The following is a 22,605-nucleotide window of genomic DNA, read 5'->3' as shown; positions in this document are numbered from 1 at the left end:
CAGATAAATTGTTTTAGTGACGTGCTTTTTAAATGTAAGCGACGTAGAAATTGGTGTACCTAACAGAATAAATGTACAAGTGAAAAAATCTGGTTTTGATTTTCAAAAGTTTTAAGCATGACAATTGATGTAATGTATAATTCGATATGTTCTTGTTAGTATTTTAATTTCGTTGATTTTCTTAATGTTTGTTGTTTAACGTCAATCTGCCTCGAATTTAGGTTGATGCAACTAATTACTCGACGACCCGTCGGTCGGGCGTCCTCGGAGTGGCGCCGCGTGTTTGGTTGTAGTGTTGACCGCGGGAAACCCCCTACTCTGACCGGGTTCTGACCCCGGACGGAGATCGGAAAAAATCTTACGTTACGGACGTTTTTTCCCGGTTAGGGTACAAAAAAAATAACTCCTCCGCATTGTCCCATAAGAACTTTGTTCCAAAAAAAAAATTATTGATAGAAAAATTTGGTTACGATTGGTTGAATGATTGCATAATTGATTTTTTATTTTATCAATCCGTAAATATCTACGATTAAAATAATTTCTTGTCTATGTTTTCAACGAGTAGATTAGGTTGTGTTCAAGGAATAATAATAACAAATGACGAATTGCATAAGGTGTTTTGAATTCGCATATACCAAGTAAGTATACCATTTGAATACAATGGATTTCATGTACTATTCTAATATTTCTATGTTTGCCTTGTCATGTTTAAATTATATAACTGGTAGTAGGACGTTTTGTGAGTCTACTTGGGTAGGTGCCACCACCCTGCCTATTTCTGCCGTGAAGCAGTAATGCATTTCGGTTTGAAGGCAGGGCGGTCGTTGTACTGTAAAAGTAACCTTAGAAATCATATCTTAAGGTAAGTGGCGCCATTTAAATTGCAGATGTCTATGGGCTCCGGTAACCACTTAACATCAGATGGGCCGTGAGCTCATCCACCAACATAAGCAATAAGAAAAAGCTTGTTGGCTAGTTGATGAGATTCGCGTGGACCTGTAGATATGTCCTGATTATTTGTTTGAAGTCCTTCACATTTATTGAAACACCCTAGGAATGTACTGACGCAATGCTCGCTAGTTCACGACAGTACGTAAGTAGAATTTTTAAGCATGACATTTTATATATTTTTAATCTTTAATACAATAGACGGTTTTAAATTATGTATATATTAAGCATTAAAACGAATCGGTATCGATTAATTTACTGGCGGATCACGTATGGTCTAGGAATAATTAAATCAATCCGACTTATGGCGTAATCATTTCCATTCTTCCTTTCCGCATTGAATTCCGTCACCCCGATGGAAGCTAAAGATTTGGTCAAAGACCTACGTCCTCGCAAGGCTCCTGGTTCAGACAGTATTTCTAACCGCACTATTAAGCTTCTACCCGCCCAACTCATCGTGATGTTGGCATCTATTTTCAATGCCGCTATGACGAACTGTATGTTTCCCGCCGTGTGGAAAGAAGCGGACGTTATCGCCATAAATAATCCCGGTACACCCAAAAATCATCCGACGAGTTACCGCCCGATTAGCCTCCTCATGTTTCTAGGCAAGCTGTATGAGCGTCTGCTCTACAAACGCCTCAGAGACTTCGTCTCATCCAAGGGCATTCTCATCGATGAACAATTCAGATTCCGCCCTAATCACTCATGCGTACAACAGGTGCATCGCCTCATGGAGCACATTCTCGTAGGGCTTAACCGACCTAAGCTCTTATATACGGGAGCCCTTTGCTTCGACGTCGCAAAAGCATTCGGCAAAGTCTGGCACAACGGTTTGATTTTCAAACTTTTCAACATTGGAGTCCGGCTGTCTCGTGCTCATCATACGGGATTTCTTGTCGAACTGCTCTTTTCGATATCGAGTCGAGGGAACCCGGTCATCACCGCGACCGCTCACGGCTGGAGTTCCGCAGGGCTCCGTCCTCTCACCGTTCCTATTTAGTTTACTAATAAACGACAGGTTTATAAATAAACTAAATAGGAGCGGCGCCGACCCAGTTAGCCTTATTCGCCGACGACACGACCGTTTACTACTCGAGAAGAAACAAGTCCCTAATCGCGAGGAAACTCCAGAGCACAGCCGTAACTTTAGGACAGTGGTTCCGAAAATGGCGCATAGACATCAACTCAGCGAAAAGCACTGCGATGCTATTTCAAAGGGGAAATTCTACACGGATTTTCTCCCTGATAAGAAGGAGAAATCTCACACCCCGATTACCCTCTTCAGCCAACCCGTACCCTGGGCCAGGAAGGTCAAGTACCTGGGTGTCACCCTGGATGCATCCATGACATTCTGCCTTCATATAAAATCCGTCCGCGACCGTGCCGCGTTTCTTCTCGGCAGACTCTACCCCATAACCATACCAGTAAGCGGAGTAAAATGTTCTTTCGGAACAAGGTGACACTTTACAAAACTTGCATGAGGCCCGTCATGACTTACGCGAGTGTGGTGTTCGCTCACGCGGCCCGCACACACATAGACACCCTCCAATCCCTACAATCCCACTTTTGCAGGCTAGCCGCCGGAGCTCTGTGGTTCGTGAGAAACGTTGACCTACACGAAGACCTGGGCCTCGAATCCATCCGGAAACAAATGAAGTCAACGTCGGAACGCTACTTCGATAAAGTTATGCGTCATGATAAGCGCCTTATCGTTGCAGCCGCTGACTATTCCCCGAATCCTGATCACGCAGGAGCCAGTCACCATGCCCTAGACACGTCCTTATGGATCCATCAAATCCAATAACCCTTGCACTAGACACCTTGAGGTAACCGTACTCGTTTGGAGGCTCTCGGGTAGCTGTTAGCAAATCCCTCTTGGTTGAGCCCTTACTCGGCCCACCTGCCCTGGTAAAACTGGAAAGGCCTCCAGGCCAGCACTAATATCTCAAACATAAAAAAACATTGAATTCTACATAACCAAAATACGTCCATGTAGGTTAGACAGTCTTAATAGTATTACCATATGTCCGCATATGTATTCGTAGTTTTTTTTAATTCTTTAGAAGGGTGGAAGATCTCACGGCCTACCTGGTGTTATCTTGTTACCGGAGTCCATAGACATCATTAATGTAAATGTCACCAACTTTGAAGCGTGAGTTCTAAGGTCTTTGTTTTTACAGTACAAGGGCTGCTCCCCCCTCCCACCCTTCAAACCAAAACGAATTACTGATTCACGGTAGTAATAAGCAGAATCGTGGTAAATAACCGGGCGGGCTTAATATTCTTAAATTAATACAAACTTCAAACGGAAACTCCAACATTAATTGGTACGTTTTATACTACGAGTATATATTTTATATAGTAAGTTTAATGCTTTAATTTGAATTTTAAAATGGTTTTTAGAATAACAATGTAAATTGGATGACCTTCAAAATTTTTGAGGTCATTACGGAGAGTTAACTTTAAATTTACCTTGATTTACTATATGTTTTTAGAAGTTGTTCATTAAGTCGAAATTTTATGCTTTTAATCTACATTTATAATTTAAAATATAAGAATAATTATTTTAAATTAACATAAGTAAAATAATTAAATTAAAATTGGAATAAATTATACGGATGTATGTGTATAAAATTTATCTTATGGATTTCATATGATGTGGGATAATAACGCATTTATTCGCATTGTATTGTGATATGGCTCATTAAATTACTATGGTACTTGGTATCTGCGTGACGTTTATGACAAAGCTTGGACTGGTCAGTCAGGGAAGATCGAGGCTTTGAGGTCGCCACTACACAGAGAACCAGTGGCTAAATAGCGAGGTGACCAGGATATGCTAACTGATATCTTCTGATGGCAATCATAATAAAAACATTTTTTTCCCGTATTAAGTTTGCAAAACAACAACGGGTTTAATTAACACTTATTAATATTAATTAAATTTGTTATCACATCCACATGCCACAAAAGGAGTATTTTAAAACAAAATTGTTATTTACAAACTTAATAATTATTATGAATTAATATTTTATTTATGGAACAACAAATTGTTAACATTATATCAGCATAAATATAATGTTCAGAAATAAAAAGAAATTGAATTTTAGTTACGCTCCTACCTTAGATACAGTTTTTCCATACAGGTACATATCGGTGTGTCACATATTGAAGAAATCATAAAAAAATTACGTGCACTGAGCTACATATGTATGCAAATGACGTTCCTATTTAATCCTATTTTAAGCCACTAAATCTGATTAATCCTTTAATGACATTCAAAAATCGAGAATACTGCCGCCTGCGACAACTTCGCATGATATTTGTTCAGAGATCGACAAATTTATTTTTGCAGTCTGCGACCTTGAACTGCCCACGAGTTTCTTAATCGATCAAAACCGTTTAACGCGGATGTCTTCTTCTTCGACGTCGCAAAAGTGTTCGAGAAAGTGTGGCACAATGGTGTTTCTTTTTTTTTTTTTTTTTTTCAAACCGCTCGTTTCGTTATTGAGATAAGATAACCCAGCCCTCCTCGCGACCTCTCACGGCTGGAGTCCCGCAAGGCTCCGTCTTCTCTCCACTCCTTTTTAGTTTGTTCATTAATGACATTCCCCGGTTGTCACCGACCCAATTAGCCCTATTTGGTGACGACACAACCGTTTACTACTTGAGTTGAAACAAGTCCCTAATCGCGAGTAACCTCCAGGGCGCAGCCCGTAACCCTTGGACAATTGTTCCGACAATGGCGCATATACGAGTACATCAATCCAGCAAAAAGTACAACGGTGCACTTTCAAAGGGAGCCGTCATCTTTAGTCGTCGGTGACACGTGGTTCGTGAGGAACGTCGAGCTTCACGACGACCTTGGCCTCAAATCGATCAGGAAACATCTAAAGTTAGCATCGGAACGGTACTTCGATAAGGCTATGCGTCATGATAATCGCCTTACCGTTGCCGTCGCTGTCTACTTCCCGAATTCAGATGTTTAATACAATATTTATGTACGTTAAGTACAATTATATTTATCGATCTATTTAGTGGTGTAGATACTTCTCATGGTTCCCTCGCGAATCTTTTCATTCCTGATTCGATCTCGTACGGAAGTTTTGAGCATATGATAGCTCTCTCCAGGGTTCTCTGGTTAACCTTCTGACATTGTGAGCTACCACGCGGTCATTAGAGAATTACACTTAATAAATTAAAATTAATTACTTTTTGAAGGACTTCAAGGAGGCTTGAGTGTTATAGCAGTATTTACGTAATCGCAGATGGGTACGTGTGTGTAAAATAAAAAGTTTAATGTTGAACCTACAAATAAATAATATTTAATTTAAAACTTTTTATTTTATACACACGTACCCATCTGAACTGTATCGTGATTTTAGAAAAATAACAAGGGTGTTATTTAAATGGTTAGCATAGTATTCGTATTTTTGTGAGCAGAAAAATATTATCTGTGAGCAGAAACAGCTAATTGATCAGCAACTCATGGCCAGCAAACATTCCAAAATCAGTCAGCAATTTATGTCATTCTGGATGGCTGTAATTATACTTAAATTATATAATACAAACGAATGATATAATACAGAAAGTTCTGTTTGACGAAGCCTTAACGTACATTGTCAATTTTTCAACAAAAATGCAATCCTATTAGTTATTTTGCTCAGCAGGTTTTAAATATGCATACCAACCAAACATATTGCACATAGACATGTTTTCTCTGCTGATCAAACATGAAATCTTGCTGATCAAAGAGTTATTTTGCGGACTGAATGTTTATTATGCAAACTGATGTTATTGTAAGCTGCCTATTCATGATTTAATTTTTGATCATTATCAAAATTATTTGTGAAACAAGGATTGCTGCCTGTTTTTTAAATTTTAATTACAAACAAAATCTTTGTATGCCCTCCAAATTAGTTTAATGTTGTTTTTTTGTGGCTCACCAAATTTTATAATTGCTAAGCATTTAATTACTTCTCAAATAATAATTTTAATTTATTACAAAATTTATTATAAGGTTTGTGATAAAATGCCGTGTATCTAAAGTCTTTAATGAGCTCAACGCGAATTTTTACGGCACTGTTTGAACGTCACGATTGATCCAGAAGTGAACGAATAAATCTGTCACGGTCCTTAAGCGCGTTCAGTCGTAACGTAATTTTTTTTAGTTACTTAAACTTTGTCTACAGTTGTTTAGGCAAGAGTGCAAGTGCAGTCTACTCTATGCTTTGCAAGCGAAGCAAACTGTCCCTCCGTAATAAAGTAACTCTCTACAAAACTTGCATACGCCCCGTCATGACGTATGCAAGCGTAGTGTTCGCTCACGCAGCCCGCACCAACTTGAAGCCCCTTTAGGTTATTCAATCCCGATTCTGCAGGATAGCCGTCGGAGCACCATGGTTCCTGAGGAACGTGGATCTCCACGATGACCTGGAGCTCGACTCTGTCAGTAAGTATCTACAGTCGGCATCATTGCGCCATTTCGAGAAGGCGGCACGACATGAGAACCCTCTTGTTGTGGCCGCTGGAAACTACATACCCGATCCTGTAGACCAAATGGTAAACAGTCGACGTCGCTCAAAGCACGTCATTACAGATCCTCCCGATCCATTAACGGTGCTTTTAGGCACCACAAGCACCGGTCACCGTCCTCGTCGAACCCGTCGCTTGCGACGAAGGGCTCGACGAGCGAATTAACCCCTAGACACAGCCCACTGAGTTTCTCGCCGGATCTTCTCAGAGGGTCGCGTTTCCGATCCGATGGTAGATTCTGCGAAGCACTGCTTTTGCTAGGGCCAGTGTTAGCAACTCTCCGGTTTGAGCCCCGTGAGCTCATCTACACACGTTAGGGTGAAGCTGAAATAGCCTCTCAAGGCTATCAGCATAGGTAGGAAAAAAAAAAGAAAAAAAAACAAGTGCAAGTGCGGTACGATCATTATTATGTATATATAGAGTTATAAAGGGCTATTTGGTTTAAACGACATTTTTCAAAATTTACAAGTGAGCCATTAAAAGTTTAAAATTTCGAAAAAATATCTTAACAAAAAAAATCTTCAGGTATATCAAAAGATTAAACTTAATTGAAATTCAATTAAAAACATCGAGCTATTGATGCTAATACCAAATAAAACGCAGTTTTATTTCTAAAGATAAATACCTATTGCCTTTCACCCCTCGATTATTTTCAGAATTTCATGGTGGTGGCTCGAAAGTCCGATATAAGCTGTCGGGGTTCAAGTTTTTGACACGTACTTATAGATAATTAATTATGTACTTAACGCGGTGTTAAAGAACAAATGCCAAGGTTAAGGAAAAGCGTCATCTAATAAAATTTTATGATACCAAAATCTGCATAATTAATAAATTTTCGAAATGACTGTTGGTAGGGTGATTTATAATGCCGTATGAGTATGGATAGGTGCATAAGCCTGCCGCAAAACAGTTATGTATTTCTGTTTGAAGAGTAGGGGATCTATTAATATAATTCAAATGAGGCTTCGATTTCATATTTTAAGGCGGGTGGCAGTATTCCCGTTAGTCTTTTTTTGTGTAAACACAATAGGGTAGTAAAAATTATAATTGGCCGCATCCTTTTAATGCACGAATTTAAATTTTACTATAAAAACCTATATGTGTTTTTAATAGCAAAAATATAATTAGGCTTAATTTATTGAATATACATTTAAATAGATATTACGAAGTACATTTTGAATATGAATATTAACAACGTGTTCGATTTATCGCATTATAACAAAGTATCGAAAAACACTCAAGCGACAGATATGACAAGAATTGTTCGAATTTAATTGTTAATCAATGATTAATTGCATGCAGACATTAATCTGATATCACCGTCGAGCGCGAAGTGTGTCTTAGTTACCTAAAGATCGTCGTCAATCAATAGATTGATTGAAAATAATTAATTATATATATTTTTAATTGCTTAGATGCGTGGACGAGCTCACAGCTCACCTGGTGTTAAGTGGTTACTAGAGCCCATAGACATCTACAACGTAAATGCGCCACACACCTTGAGATATAAGTTCTAAGATCTCAGTATAGTTACAACGGCTGCCCTACCCCTCAGACAGAAACGCATTACTGCTTCACGGCAGAAATAGACAGGGCGATGGTACTTACCCGCGCGGATTCACAAGTGGTCCTACCACCAGTACTCACAAGAGGTCCTACCACCAGTGATTATATAAAAAAATTAAAATTGAAGAGTTTAGTAACACTTTGCCGTTTTAAAATATCGATCCTTTTTTTGGAATGACCAAATTTGGTATTTAGCAAACTGAACTGAACTGAAATTTTTGTATTTACCAAACTGAACGCACAACATATCAGAAGATGGTTTAAAATAAAATTGTAATATGTAGTAGAGTCAATGATTTGTCCTCAGACATCATGATGACCACGCTAAGTAGTGCGATGACCTTCTAAGCGTGGCCGGCAAGTAATGGATGAGAAGAGTCAAGGATCGGGCTTAGTGGTATAGATTGGAACAGGTCCATGTCCAGCAGTGGACGACTGTGGGTTGATGATAACGATAACGTGACGATCACCAAGTGTGATGGTGGCTTAGGGTTGGAAAACTTATGGTTTTACTTAAGTTATTGTTCATTATTAATAAAGATAGATGAAATCATCTTGAACGATTTTGAAACATTCTTATTTACTATACATATTTGAAAATTATGTGTTTGAATATGAGGTCTGTAACCACATTTTCTAAATTTTACAAAAATCTAAGTCTCTGCGACGAGTAACAATGAACGGTTTTTCAATGATTTACCCGCGCATGCAAGTTTCACAAATCAGTTAAGCATTTAACCCTGTGCACAAAGTTCAAATACGTTAATAAAAATAAATTAATAAAATAATTAATTACTAATTAAGTGAATAAGCTAATAAAACTAAGTTTAAGGTTTAAATCGCGTTTTTTTTTTTCTGTCGTGAAATATTTCCGACTGTCGAAATCTATGACCCGCGAAAACCGAAGACCATAAATATAATACTATTATACTAAGTATATATATTACACTCACGTATAGCCTGCAAGTATGTCTAAGAGTGTGCTCTTTCCCGCTCCGGAGTGTCCCATTATAACTGTGAGCTCACCAGCATTGAATGATCCAGACAGACCGTCTAATATAGTTTTGCGAGCTGTGGACAAAAATGAAATTAGGGTAAAATCCTTAATTTTTTTTATTGCCCGCTTATTTATTGTAAGCAGACGAGCAAATGGCCCTCCTGAAGGTGAGTGGTTATCGTCGCCCATGGACGGCAGCAATGGCAGAGGCAGAGCCAAGCCACTGCCTACCGTAAAAGCGGACCCGATAGACCATGTCTTGTTTATATGTACGTCTTATATCTGAAAATTACACTTTTTTGAATAAGTTGTAGTAATCTGGACCGGTTTGTAGAAAAAAGAAAAAAAAATACAATTTCGAATTATGAATCAAAACCATTCTCTAATTTACTGGGACACACAAAAAAAAATCATCAAAATCGGTCCAGTCGTTTAGGAGTAGTTTACTAGCATACATCCGAATACAAGAATTACCTATATTAAGATTAGATCAATCGTCAAATTAACTCAAATGTCAGTAGTAAAAATTGCCGTATAATATCCCAAAATAGTACTACTCTCCAGAGCTATGGAAAGGGGTATGCTCGGAGTTTCTTTGATGGATCGAGTCAGAAATGATGAAATCCGTCAAAGAACCAAAGTAACCGACATAGCCCTAAAGATTAGCAAGCTGAAGTGGCAATGGGCCGGACATACGTGTCGCAGAACCGATGGCCGATGGAGCAGACGTGTTCTGGACTGGAGACCGCGTACTGGTAAGCGCAGCGTTGGGCCTCCCCCTGCTCATTGGACCGATGATATGCTGGGAGAGATTGGATGCGGAAGGCAGAGGATCGTTCATTGTGGCGGACTATGGGAGAGGCCTACATCCAGCAGTGGAGAGATACAGGCTGATGATGATGATGTATTACTCTATCTCTTCTCATAGTCGTCAACGTTTACTGAATAGTACAGCTAGTGTATGCCGTTAGTAGGGGGTATTGTGGACCTCGCAAGTTGGACCATCGTCTGGCCTATTGCTTTTATTGCTATACAAAAGGGTGTATATAGTGTTAACTAGTTACCGTAGCTTATGGACATCTCAATACTATTTCCGCTACCCACCTTGAGACGTGATGTCAAACAATCTTATGGTACTCCTATTGAACTACTCTTCAAACGTACGAGTGCTTCACTGCAGAAATAAATAGGTGGTGGTATGTACCCTCGGGCATTAAAATACGCGGTACCACCAGTAATTAAGTAAAACTAGTAATTTTTATTACACGACTAGCTGACCCGGCAGACTTCATAGTGCCTCAATCGATAAATAAAAGACCTAAAGTTTTGTATAAAATAAACTTAAAACAAACAAAAGGAATCCGTCTGACGGGGGACACAGCAAAGGAAAAACAAAATTGTTATTTTTATTTAATTCTGAGCATTTTAATTTTTATCTAGCTTTTAAACCTTCTCTGGACTTCCACAAATCATTCAAGATCAAAATTAGCCAAATCGGTCCAGCCGTTCTCGAGTTTTAGCGAGACTAACAAACAGCAATTCATTTTTATATATATATAGATATATTAATACGTGAAGCAAAAACTTTGTATACTTTTTTTGAAAATTGGGCGGACGGAGGAGTATGAAATTTTCCACACTTATAGAGAATATAGAAAAGAAGTGCACAATGCTAATATTTTTTTTAAATAATGCATAAAAGATACATTAAATCAATAAAAAAAACATTACACACCCTACCATGTATTTGATACACATACATATACTCTTTGTTTATAGTCAAACTGTTGTTATTGCTTAAAGTCTGTAGTCAACTTGAAAATAGGTTAGTATTGTTTATCTTTAATATTACAAGTATTTGTCTTTAGTGTAGTCTTGGCGAAATCTGTAACAAGAGGACCATAATAATGTTGAAATTTATAATTTCAATTAATTATAGTCGAATTTCGACTACTGCGGGACCACTAGTATAGATTATTCTTTCATCTTGGAAGCCGTTTCTGAATGCCTGTGAAGTACTAGGTGTGATGCTCACGGTTTCCCCTTTCGGTTTTGGGAGCGAGGCCCTTATACGCTGCTTAGTATAGTACATGTGGTAATATGTAGGTACATCGTTCGTGATAGCTGCCATTTGCATATCTTGAAATACAAGAGCTGTCATTATCGTAATGATTATCTCAAGTTCAATGAACAGGCAATCGTGTATGTATTTATTATGTGCAAATGCATTGTCTATTGTTTTTATTACGTCAGTGAGTGAATTAGCTCACTGCCTACAATTTACTTTGGCGGTATGGATCCTCTGGGATTTAGAATACACCGTATCACCAGTAAATGCTATTCGGTGAACGCAGTATGTTTGTGTAATACTCAAGAGAATACTGCTACCCATTCTTTTGCATTTGTGTCTTACTACATATAAAAAATTATTTATATTGTTTTTTGCATTCGAAGAAGGGAGATGAGCGTACGGCCCATCCCATCTGCGTTTTCATCGTCATCCATGAAGACCAGTGTTATCAGGAGCCCAATCAAGACTTTGCCTACTGCCTGTGTTGTGTTGGATGTCGATGTGTAAAGGCGACTATGGGTCTTATCGGATAATGGGTTCCTTCTCTGATTGTTCTCTAAGTATTAAAGGAGTAAACTTCCACATATATCATCATGTTGAAGCAGTAATGCGTTTCGGTTTGAAGGGTGGGGCAGCCGTCGTAGCTTTACTGATACCTTAGAACTTATATCTCAAGGTGTGTGGCGCATTTACGTTCCAGTAACCACTTAACAGCAGGTGGGCTGTGAGCTCGTCTACATATTTAGGCAATAAAAAAAAATTCTGGCGTTTCTTGGTGGTAGAACTCTTTTTCGACTCGTTCGACCACGATTTCTTTTGTCCAAGGTGCGTTATTTACGTTATGGTGCTTACAGGCTACAGTAAGAACTTATCGTGAGGTTTGTCGTAACATAGAGAACAAATACATAATATGTATTATATAATATTTAAAATTTTGAAATTGTTCGGTGCAATTTCTTGAATGCCGTAAAGAATAAATATGTAATAACAAAAACTACTTTTGTACATTACTGTACATAAACAACGAGCATATTTTGTTACTAATGTAACAAACAGATCTATGATTCATCCTCATTATACATTAAAGGAAGTCCAAATGAATATAAAGGACAGAGAATTTTTTTATTAAACGTGCCTACGTATCTTTCCAGAGACGCTTTGAAAATAATGTATTCTTTATTGGTGCAAATGGGCAGATAGTCTCAAGAACCATCTGGTGTTAGGCAGTTACCAGGTCCCATAATTTCGCCACCCACATTGAAATAATGAAGTAAAGTTCCGTGATATTAAAACGGTTACCCATACTACAAACGGGAAGGCATGCTTGCTTCGCACCATAAAAAACGGGATGGTGGTGGTGGATGGGACATACGCACGTGGTTCAAAAATCGAGTATATGTAGGACCCTAAAAATCTGTGGAAATCCTATTCAAATTATTTTGGATTCATAATTGGTTTCCAATAGCACAGCCAAGCCTACTATTATTACTACTATTGTACTAAGTTTAATAATATATCGTAGTATACCAATAACAGTCTACCAAACAGATAGCAGTAGGTGTGTCATATATTAAATATTATAGAAAAGCTAAATTGAGTCGACTATTATCAAAGCCGGCAATGTGACTTTTGGACAATTATTGGTAAATCAGAAAAACGAATTATTGACTTTGTATTCCATTGGCAGTCACAAAACTCTTTTGAACGACATCTTAGATAAATAACAGGTTAAGTATTAACCTTTATTTAATGCAGGTTTCGAACCGTATTCTTTGAAGGAGACGATTATATTCAAATCAATCTGTATTGACATATCAATAACATTTTTTTGTCCAAATGCACAGATTGCCACCTTTGATAATAGACGACTCAATTGTGTGTTACATAAGCATTAAATTAAAAGACTGCTGTTCAATAACGAGTCAATCAACTGGTATGAAAACGACTTAATGCGGATGCGGAAACGCTGCAACGTGTTTCACAAGGTGTTTCGTCTACAGAAGGAAAATTGCTAGTCTCAATGATAAATACTGCGTCTACTTATTCGTCATTGTCTATTATGTACCGTCAGAGCAAAAGGTTTTTACGGCGTCTTCTATATTTTTGCCGAAGAGCAATTAGCGTTCTGGTTCGAGGCGAAATGTAACTTATTCCATTGCGCTTAGAACTGCTTGTATTTTTTTATTCTTTTTAAGTCGTCGTAGCCTAAAGGATAAGACGTCCGGTGCATTCGTACCTAACGATGCACCGGTGTTCCCGCTCGCAAGTACCAATTTTTCTAATAAAACACGTACTTAACAAATGTTCACGATTGACTTTCACGGCGAAGGAATAACATCGTGTAATAAAAATCAAATCCGCAAAATTATAATTACGCGTAATGACTGGCGGTAGGACGTCTTGTGAATCCGCTCGGATAGGTACCACCAACCAGCCTATTTCTGCCGTGAAGCAGTAACGCGTTTCGGTTTAAAGGGTGGGGCAGCCGTTGGACTGTAAAAACGGAGACCTAAGAACTCCTATCTCAAGGTAGGTGGTGGCATTTACGTTGAAGATGTCTATAGGCTCCACCATTTAACTCCAGGTGGGCCGTGAGCTCGTTCACCCCACAATAAAAAAAAAGTATTGATTTTTCAAATCAAATAAAATGCATTTGTGTATTCCTGCTATTTCCTCATAAAACAATACAACAAGATCAAAAAGAACGTCAAAAATATAAAAAGTTATTGTATTACTGACAACATTCCGTTAGTCTTCGAATTTCTGTCACCGTGACATGAAATTGCATTAATAATATGTCTTAATGGCATTGAAATAACTATTACCTTTCAACATTATCAAAACGCCGAATGCTTCGTAGTAAAACATACACCGGGCGTTGTAAAACGTCTTTTTTCTAATTATAATACAATTTGTGGTAATTCAATAATGAATATTAAATATGTTAAACGATTATATAAGCCACAATGTCCACCTTGAGCCATGCGGTCAAAGTCGCATAGATACGTATTCGAATAATGAATATACGTGCGGGGTCAAACCGCCCTGTTTCCGTCTGTAGCGAGTCTAAGTGTAGAAGGACATTGACGCGTTCGTAGCTGTGAATTTAATTTGACTAGACGTCCCGCAGTAGTCGAAATTCGACTGTAATTGGAATTGTAAGTATGTACACTATTATGATTGTATTTTATACTTCTATAAAAAAATATTAATAAAGTAAAACAATATTTAATCTATTCTCAATTTGACCACAGACGTCAAGAACCAAAGTTTGACAATAAATAGTATGCATGCGTGTGTGCGTCAAATACATGGTATGTAGTGTGTGTAATATTTTCTTTATTGATTGAATGTATCTTTTATGCATTATTAAAAAAAATATTAGCATTGTGCACTTCTTCTCTGTATTCTCTATAAGTGTGGAAAATTTCATACTCCTCCATCCGCGCAATTTTCGTAAAAAGGGATACAAAGTTTTTGCTTCACGTATTAATATATAGATACCGCATTAATACCGCGTTACTGATAGAGCGTAAGCCTGCACGGGCAGGTACCACCACCCTGGCAATTTCCTCCGCGGAGCATTCATGCATTCCTATTTGAGGAGCAGGGCAGGCGTTGTAATATATATGTACCTTATATAGCATACAACTGGGATTCAGACTTTATATCTCGAAGTGGGGGGTAACTTAATTTATTTAGGAGCAATTTTAAGTTGGAAATTGGGTCCTATTTAAGCGAAGATGTCATAGAAAATTGGTCCACCAGGATACACCACCTACGGCGGAGCCGCGATGGCCATTTGGCTGAAATTATATTCCATGCATAATGTCATCGAATACCCTTTAAAATATGTATGTATGTATTATGTAAGGTATTGATTTATTATGTGCATGTAGGTACCTAGTCTTGCCATAAATACTGAGACAAAGGAAAAAAAAATTGTATTGCTAATAACATTTATTACTTTTACAGTGTGTTAGTTTAATACATAAATATAAAACAATTTCAAGTATAAAAAGCTTATTCGAAGTGGTCTCCATTGGCTGCAATACAGTCCTTTAAACGTTGAGGCCAGTTATCAATAAAAGCACGCACTCTTTCCATGGGAAAAATTTTCACTGCCAATCGTACGGATTGTTTTAGGGACTCCAAAATATATATATAAAATACGCGACATGGTTCAAGGTGCTATCTTCATCTCCCGAGATAAAATCTTTTGCTTTCGGACAGGATTTCTTCGAATTCTTTCCCTTACTGCTTTGACCCCCTTTTTCGTATCAACCCTACGTGGACGGCCAGATCTTTTTCTGTCACAAACAGAGGAGGTCTCATTGCACCTATTAATAGCCCGGTACACAAATATTTTACTAATTCCAAGCGTATGGAGAGTTTTAAAAATTGCATTTGGCTCCATACCTACTCTGTGTAATGCAATCACAGCGATTCTGTTCTCTTTATCACCGCTCTCCATTTTAATATCGCAAAATATTGTACAATGTATTGGCGCCAAAATGAGAAAACTCAATGAGCAATCATATAAAAATGACAGATTCCAAATTCAAATGTAATATTTTATTTATTTTTAATTGTAACAGTATTTATGGCCACACTAAGTATATTGGTACATAAGACTTAAAGTGATTTCATATTATATGTATGTAAACGGTATAACTACTTATTGTATGTGTTTTCTTTAATAATGTATTATTAATAGTACACTGCAACATAGCTGCTGTATCTTTATCTTTTTAGAATTTCTGTAAATAAAGCGGTTTTCTGGAAGAGATCGCTTTTAGCGATAAGACCGCCTATTATACAACTATATTCTGCATGCTGACTGTTTTTTTTTGTTAATTGTGTTTTGGTGTGTAATAAGGTATAAAGTATAAGGTCTGTCTCTCTCTCTCTAAGGTACACTTAAGCATCTTAACACTAGGTAGGCTACATATTTTCCAAAAAAAAATCAATTTTAATGCCACACAATTTAGAAATACTAGTTAGTATAGTTTTGTTAGTTTAAATAGGGTGTAAGGGATACAGGATCCTCTTCGGAAACGAATAATATCGAATGTAGGTAAATAGCGATCTTAAGTTATTGTTATTCATTTATACTAAATCTACTACAGCTATAGACGGATGATAGGGATACGGTATTAGTAGTTGGAGGACGCGGCATATCCTCGTTACTTCTCATTAAAAGCGGACCGAATATCTATTTTTAACATAAAATTCCCGGGTAATGTTCATATTTCGTTTGTTCATATTTGTTTTATTTTTAGTACAATAATATGGTACGTGTCATGTTAATGAGTTTTTACGTTTAACAACAAAAATTTGAATAAACTGGACATAAAATAAAATAAATAATAATATATTAGATTCTAGGAGACCGCTTCCGAAAAGAAGACAGATGATAGTAGGACAGTAATTTGAGGATAGGACGGAAAAAAAATCGATCCGGATTTAAAAAAAAAAACATATTGTAAAAACGTTTTATTAGCATTATTTACGCTCCACCGTGTCAGTACAGCTAAATGAAACGTTAGTTTCATAAAAAAAAAACCTAACTTTACAAAAAAAAACAGCAATGAAACACAAAATCAAAAACAGCTGATGCTCGGATCAACGAACGCAAGGGCGCGGCGGGGCGCAGTCTCGCGCGATCGCACCAATGCTTATTTACCACATTTGTCTAAATAATTCCATCATCAAAGATTATGATTAGTACTATCGTCTGTCTTCGTTTTCGGAAGCGGTCTTCTAACACCCAGTATAATGTGTAGTCTGGGATTTGCTTATACCAGTCTTTCCCAAAGTGGGCGATAACGTTCCCTTGTGGGCCCCCTTGTAGGCCTAAAGAGGGGCGATAAGAGACCCGGAATAAAATTGGGGCGTTGTGTAGAGGCTTGAGAGGCAATTTGTTATTTCATCTAGAAGGACTGTTAGACATTGACTGAGCTCTCGCTATAGTGGTTTTTAAGTAGGTGAAAATATGCGTTCGCTAAAAAATAATTTATTCTCAAAATGGGCAGTAGACAAAATAAGTTTGGGAGCCCCTGGCTTACGTATAAGTATTATGTATAATATTGTATGTATTGTATTATGTATATATAATAATGTATTACGTATAATACTAATCATAAGCATTTGAGGGGGTCGAAAAATAATTCAGCGGTGCTCATAGTTGGTATGCTGCGGCTGCGTTTGAGCTCAAAGCGCATGGCCGGTCATTTTGTCTTAACGTTTGCAATTGAAGAGATACGATAAGTCCAGATCCGACAGATTGCAGATTCCAATGCAAATTATATGTCCGAAGTCGGACCTACCGAACCAGATAAACGTACAATATACATCGAAATTAACCACACGTCTACCGTTATAGAAGTTATGACGCGTTTCAATAATTGATAAGTTTTTAATATATTAAATATTATATCAAAGTGAAACTGGAATTTACTAGGAATCCAAAGTGAAACTGGAATCTCCTAGGAATCCAAAGTGAAACTGGAATTTACTAGGAATCCAAAGTGAAACTGGAATCTCCTAGGAATCCAAAGTGAAACTGGAATCCACTAGGATTTTTAAACTCATTAATTACATTAAAGTACGTTAATCGAATAAAATCACAATCATGGTCACAAAATCACTTAATAAAATTATTATTTCGGCCTACGGGATAGCGATTACACAGTAAATTACAATGATTATCTACAAGGTCATAGATAACAGAATAATATTCTTGTATAAATTTCAAGAATTTGAGTGAATTAAGCAATTCATTTTATTTTCTATGTTTTGTTACTATTTTACTGGACTACATAGTTGCTAAATGAGCAGTTAATCATTATGATACTTGAATACAAATGGCGTACGATATTTGTTAGAACCTTGAAGAAAACTTAAATTTTTATTTCTATTATGTGGTAAAGTAATTGAATTTTACAATAAGTATGAAAATTACAGTATTACATATAGTGTAAAAACTATTTGGACTTTTGTAAATCTAACTTAAAATTGTATCTTCCGCTATAGTTTAATTACAAAAAAAAACTACATTCCTTAATAGTATTTTAATGTTGCTGAATCAGGTAGGGTAAGGTATATTGTACGCCTGTAATTAGCCGGCAAGTTTTTCTTAAAAATCCTACTAACCAAACCGTTCTTCTACGCTGCAAACTGTTGGAAACTTGCTGGAATATTAACCTAGTTCTAGCGCGCGACATTAGCGAGAGATATCGAAACTTGTCGGACCGTCAGGGTCTTATACTGTACAGCCGCGTTAAGTCCGAGCTAATGTGTAGCTAAAAGATAACACAGAAACACGACATTGGTGTATATAAATTAATTAAAACTCATTATCAACTAACGCTCTTCAAATTGTAAACAATAAACGCGATAGCATGCTAAGGTTTTGTTTACCTCGACTCAGGAGTCCATTTCGCACCGTATATCCTAAATTCTTAAAGGAAATATTTAGGGAATCCTCAACGAGCGATGTCGAGTTCGTTTCTTGGGAATCTGAATTTTCGCTTGCCATTTTTTTTAATTTCACACTTATAAATTTAGATATTCCATCACTCGTAAAACGATGCACAAAGGATACTGTTGTAAACAAAGAATCGTCCGCGATCGCGTCAGTTGCGTAACGCCCAGACGCGCTCGTGCTGGTACTCGGAACACTGTTGAACAGTTCTCTGTAAACGACTTGGCGATGTTGACGATTATCGGTCGTTCCCCCACTCTGCACATGGCGGTCAGCTGAGTGGGCTGATGCTGATACAGTATCGCTAGAGCCTTATAGAAACAGAGCTGCAATTGTCGAAATACAACAATGTCGCGTTATCATAAAGGATCATTAATTATACGATTAAATACAAAAGATCCAGACGATGTGTAGCAACGTTGATAGTACGTTGAATGATAAGGAAATGTAGTAGGTACACAAAAAATGATGTTCCTTTAGAAGGAACGGAGTAAGTAATCAAGTATAGTGACGATGTTGTTAGGAGTGACGTCAGAAAAACGTATCCTCAAACAGACAATATTTGCTTTGTTTTTTATAATGAGAAATGAATAAACAGATGAATAGACTCACGGTTCAGCTAATGTTATGCAGCTAGTAGAACAGTGTCTTGAACGCCTGATAACACGATGTCGTCGTGTTATAACGATTATCAATTGCTTTAGAATAACTGCTCCTATATTTTCTTTAAGCCGGGATGTATTATTGGTATTTAGCAGAAACAAACAGGATTCTTAAGTTAAAATTATATCCCAATTACAAGATGTAATAAATAATTACTGGTGGTAGGACCTCTTGTGATTACTGGTGGTAGGACCTCTTGTGAGTCCGCACGGGTAGGTATCACCACCCTGCCTATTTCTGTCGTGAAGCAGTAATGCGTTTCGATTTGAAGGGTGGGGCAGCCGTTGTAACTATACTTGAGACGTTAGAACTTATATCTCAAGGTGGGTGGCGCATTTACGTCGTAGATGTCTATGGGCTCCAGAACCACTTAACACCAGGTGGGCTGTGAGCTCGTCCACCCATCTAATCAATAAAAAAAAATCCGTGAATTAGAATTTTCGGAACGGCTTTCATTTCTTTCTATACACGGTTTTTAAATAAATTTCTTTTGTAAGAACGGTTTGATGCGTAATAATTTTAATCCAGTTGATATGATCACTTTTTTATTCACTACCTTACACACAATCATACCAACGGGTGCCTAGATGACCGGCAAAAGACAGAACAAGGATGCGCATTACATGATCAATAGTCACTTAAACTCACCCTATCCTCTTTTGATACTGTTTGAGCTCTTTGTTTCTAAAAGATCAGTCGACCCGGCAGACCTCGTAGTGCATCAATCGATAAATAAAATACCTAAGCTTTTGTACCTATAATATAAACTTAAAACAAACAAAAGAAATCCGTCCGACGGGGGACACATCAAAGGAAAAACAAAACTGTTATTTTTATTTAATTCCGAGCATTTTCACATTTATGTAACCTTTTAAACCTTATCGGGACTTCCACAAATAATTCAAGACCAAAATTAGCCAAGTCGGTCCAGCCGTTCTCGAGTTATAGCGAGACTCATCATCATCATCAGCCTGCGGCAGTCCACTGCTGGACATAGGCCTCCCCCAAAGCTTGCCACTGAACCCGATCTTCGGTTTTACGCATCCAGTTACTGCCAGCTGCCTTGCGCAGGTCGTCGCTCCATCTAGCAGGAGGGCGTCCCACACTACGTTTGCCGGTTCGCGGTCTCCACTCCAGAACACGTCTACCCCAACGGTTATCGGTTCTGCGACATATGTGACCAGCCCACTGCCACTTCAGCTTACTAACTCTGCGAGCTATATCGATCACTTTGGTTTTTGCCCGAATGACCTCATTGCGTATTCGGTCTCGCAATGACAAACCGAGCATAGCTCGCTCCATAGCTCGCTGAGTAACTTTTAATTGGTGGACTAGTCGCACAGTCAGTGTCCACGTTTCGGCTCCGTAGGTAAGCACGGGTAGGACGCACTGATTATAGACCTTTGTCTTCAGACATTGTGGTATGGGCGACGAAAAGACCTGACGAAGCTTCCCGAACGCTGCCCAGCCCAACTGAATCCTTCTGGTCACTTCCTTCTCAAAGTTGTTTCTACCTAGTTGTAGGGTCTGTCCCAGGTAGACATACTCTTGAACAACTTCGAGAGGTGTACCGCCAACATCGATTGGTCTCGGAATGACGTTTCCGTTAAACATTACCTTGGTTTTATCCAAGTTCATTCCGAGGCCAACCCGTTGGGATGCAGCATTAAGGCTGTGCACCATTTCTTGTAAGTCCTGCAGCGATTCCGCCATGATGACGATATCATCGGCAAAGCGAAGATGTGAGATGTACTCGCCGTTTATGTTAATGCCGCGTCCGTTCCAGTCCAGAGTCTTGAAAACGTCCTCCAGTGCGTTTGTAAACAGTTTCGGGGATATAATATCCCCCTGTCTTACACCTCTGCGCAACTGGATTGGTCTCGTCTGGTCTTTGTGTACTTGGACGGTCATTGTAGCGGCATCGTACAGGCATCTTAGTGCATCGATGTATCGCCAGTCAGCTTGACACCGCTGCAAAGATTCCAGAACAGCCCAGGTCTCGATCGAGTCAAAGGCTTTCTCGTAGTCCACAAACGCCAGACATAGTGGCAGATTATACTCTTCAGTCTTCTGTATAATCTGCCGAACTGTGTGAATGTGGTCCACGGTACCAAATCCTCTTCGGAATCCTGCCTGTTCCGGAGGCTGGAAGTCATCAAGTCTCTGAGCAAGACGATTCGTTATGACTCTTGAAAACAATTTGTAGACGTGGCTCAGGAGCGAGATGGGGCGATAATTCTTTAAAAGTGTTTTATCTCCTTTCTTAAAGAAAAGGACAACTATGCTCCTGCTCCACGCCCTTGGAGTTTTACCGGTAAAGAGGACAGTGTTGAAGAGCTTCTGGAGCTCCCTAATAACAGGAAGACCTCCTGCTTTCAAGAGCTCAGAAGTAACACCATCCTCCCCCGGGGCCTTTCCGTTTTTGAGATTTTCAAGAGCCATCCCGATCTCGTCTACACTAATCTGTGGCAGCTCGTCGGTGTAGTGGCGGGACAGTGTGGCTCGGACATCTGCTGGGTCGGAGACAGGCTTAGTTGCTTTGGAAGTATAGAGGCCTCCGTAGAAGTCCTCAAGTTCCTTGAGAATCTCCGGTTTGGAGGCGAGAATTTGGCCATCCTTTTTGGTCAGTTTTGTAAGGTGGCTTTTACCAAGAGGCTGCACGAACACCTTGGCTCCTCGGTTTTGCTCGATTGCGTCATTGATCCGCTGAGTATTGTACCGTCGGAGATCGCGTCGTACCAGCGTCCGGATTTTCTTATTAAGAGCCACCTTCTCTGATTGTGTGGCCTGTGTGTTTTCTCGCCTTTCTTCCATTAGCCGGAGAGTCTCGGATGATAACTTTGATGTTCTGCCTGTACGACCCTTTGGACACAGTCTCTGTCCCTCCTGTCTCAGTGTCCTCACCACGCCATCTAAGGCCTCGTCTACGTCTGTGGTGGTTTCCAAGGCAGCGAATCGGTTGTGGAGATCTAGCTGGAATTGCTCCGGATCTACAGCCATGTGATGTAGGCTGGGTCAAATCAAATCAAATCAAATCAAAAAATTTTTATTCAACATAAATGAAAGTACATACTTGTTGAACGTCAAAAGAACTACCGCCAATTCACAAAAACTAGCCTCCGTCCTGAGAAGAATTGGCAAGAAACTCAGCGGGCATGCCTTTTTTTTTTACATATAAAATTATTATTTATTTATTTTTTAATATTATTATTTTTTTAAATATGAATTTTTTACACTGAGTATTATAACGTAACAATTACTACAATATTGAAATGCCTGGAGCGAGCAACTCATTCCCACTTTGTGCAATCTTCTAGATAATCATTGACTTTATAG

General features: G+C 38.5%; 1 protein-coding gene across 1 annotated transcript in view; it reads right to left on the bottom strand.

The window, feature by feature from the left end:
• The window catches only part of LOC105841243 (ATP-binding cassette subfamily G member 4), a 44,658-nt gene extending 25,696 nt beyond the window's left edge, over positions 1-18,962 (bottom strand). The window contains exons 1-2 of the mRNA XM_012693267.4: positions 18,543-18,962; positions 9,006-9,123 (exon numbers count right to left, since the gene is read on the bottom strand). Coding sequence (XP_012548721.2) covers positions 9,006-9,123; positions 18,543-18,660 — 236 coding nt within the window. The 5' untranslated portion in view covers positions 18,661-18,962. The remainder of the gene's footprint in view (positions 1-9,005; positions 9,124-18,542) is intronic.
• Between the last annotated feature and the right edge of the window lie 3,643 nt (positions 18,963-22,605).

The sequence above is a fragment of the Bombyx mori genome, chromosome 12, assembly GCF_030269925.1.
Source record: "Bombyx mori chromosome 12, ASM3026992v2".
In the NCBI taxonomy this organism is placed as follows: domain Eukaryota; kingdom Metazoa; phylum Arthropoda; class Insecta; order Lepidoptera; family Bombycidae; genus Bombyx; species Bombyx mori.
Note: the sequence above shows the minus strand (reverse complement) of the source record. Positions and strands in the feature narration are given on the sequence as shown.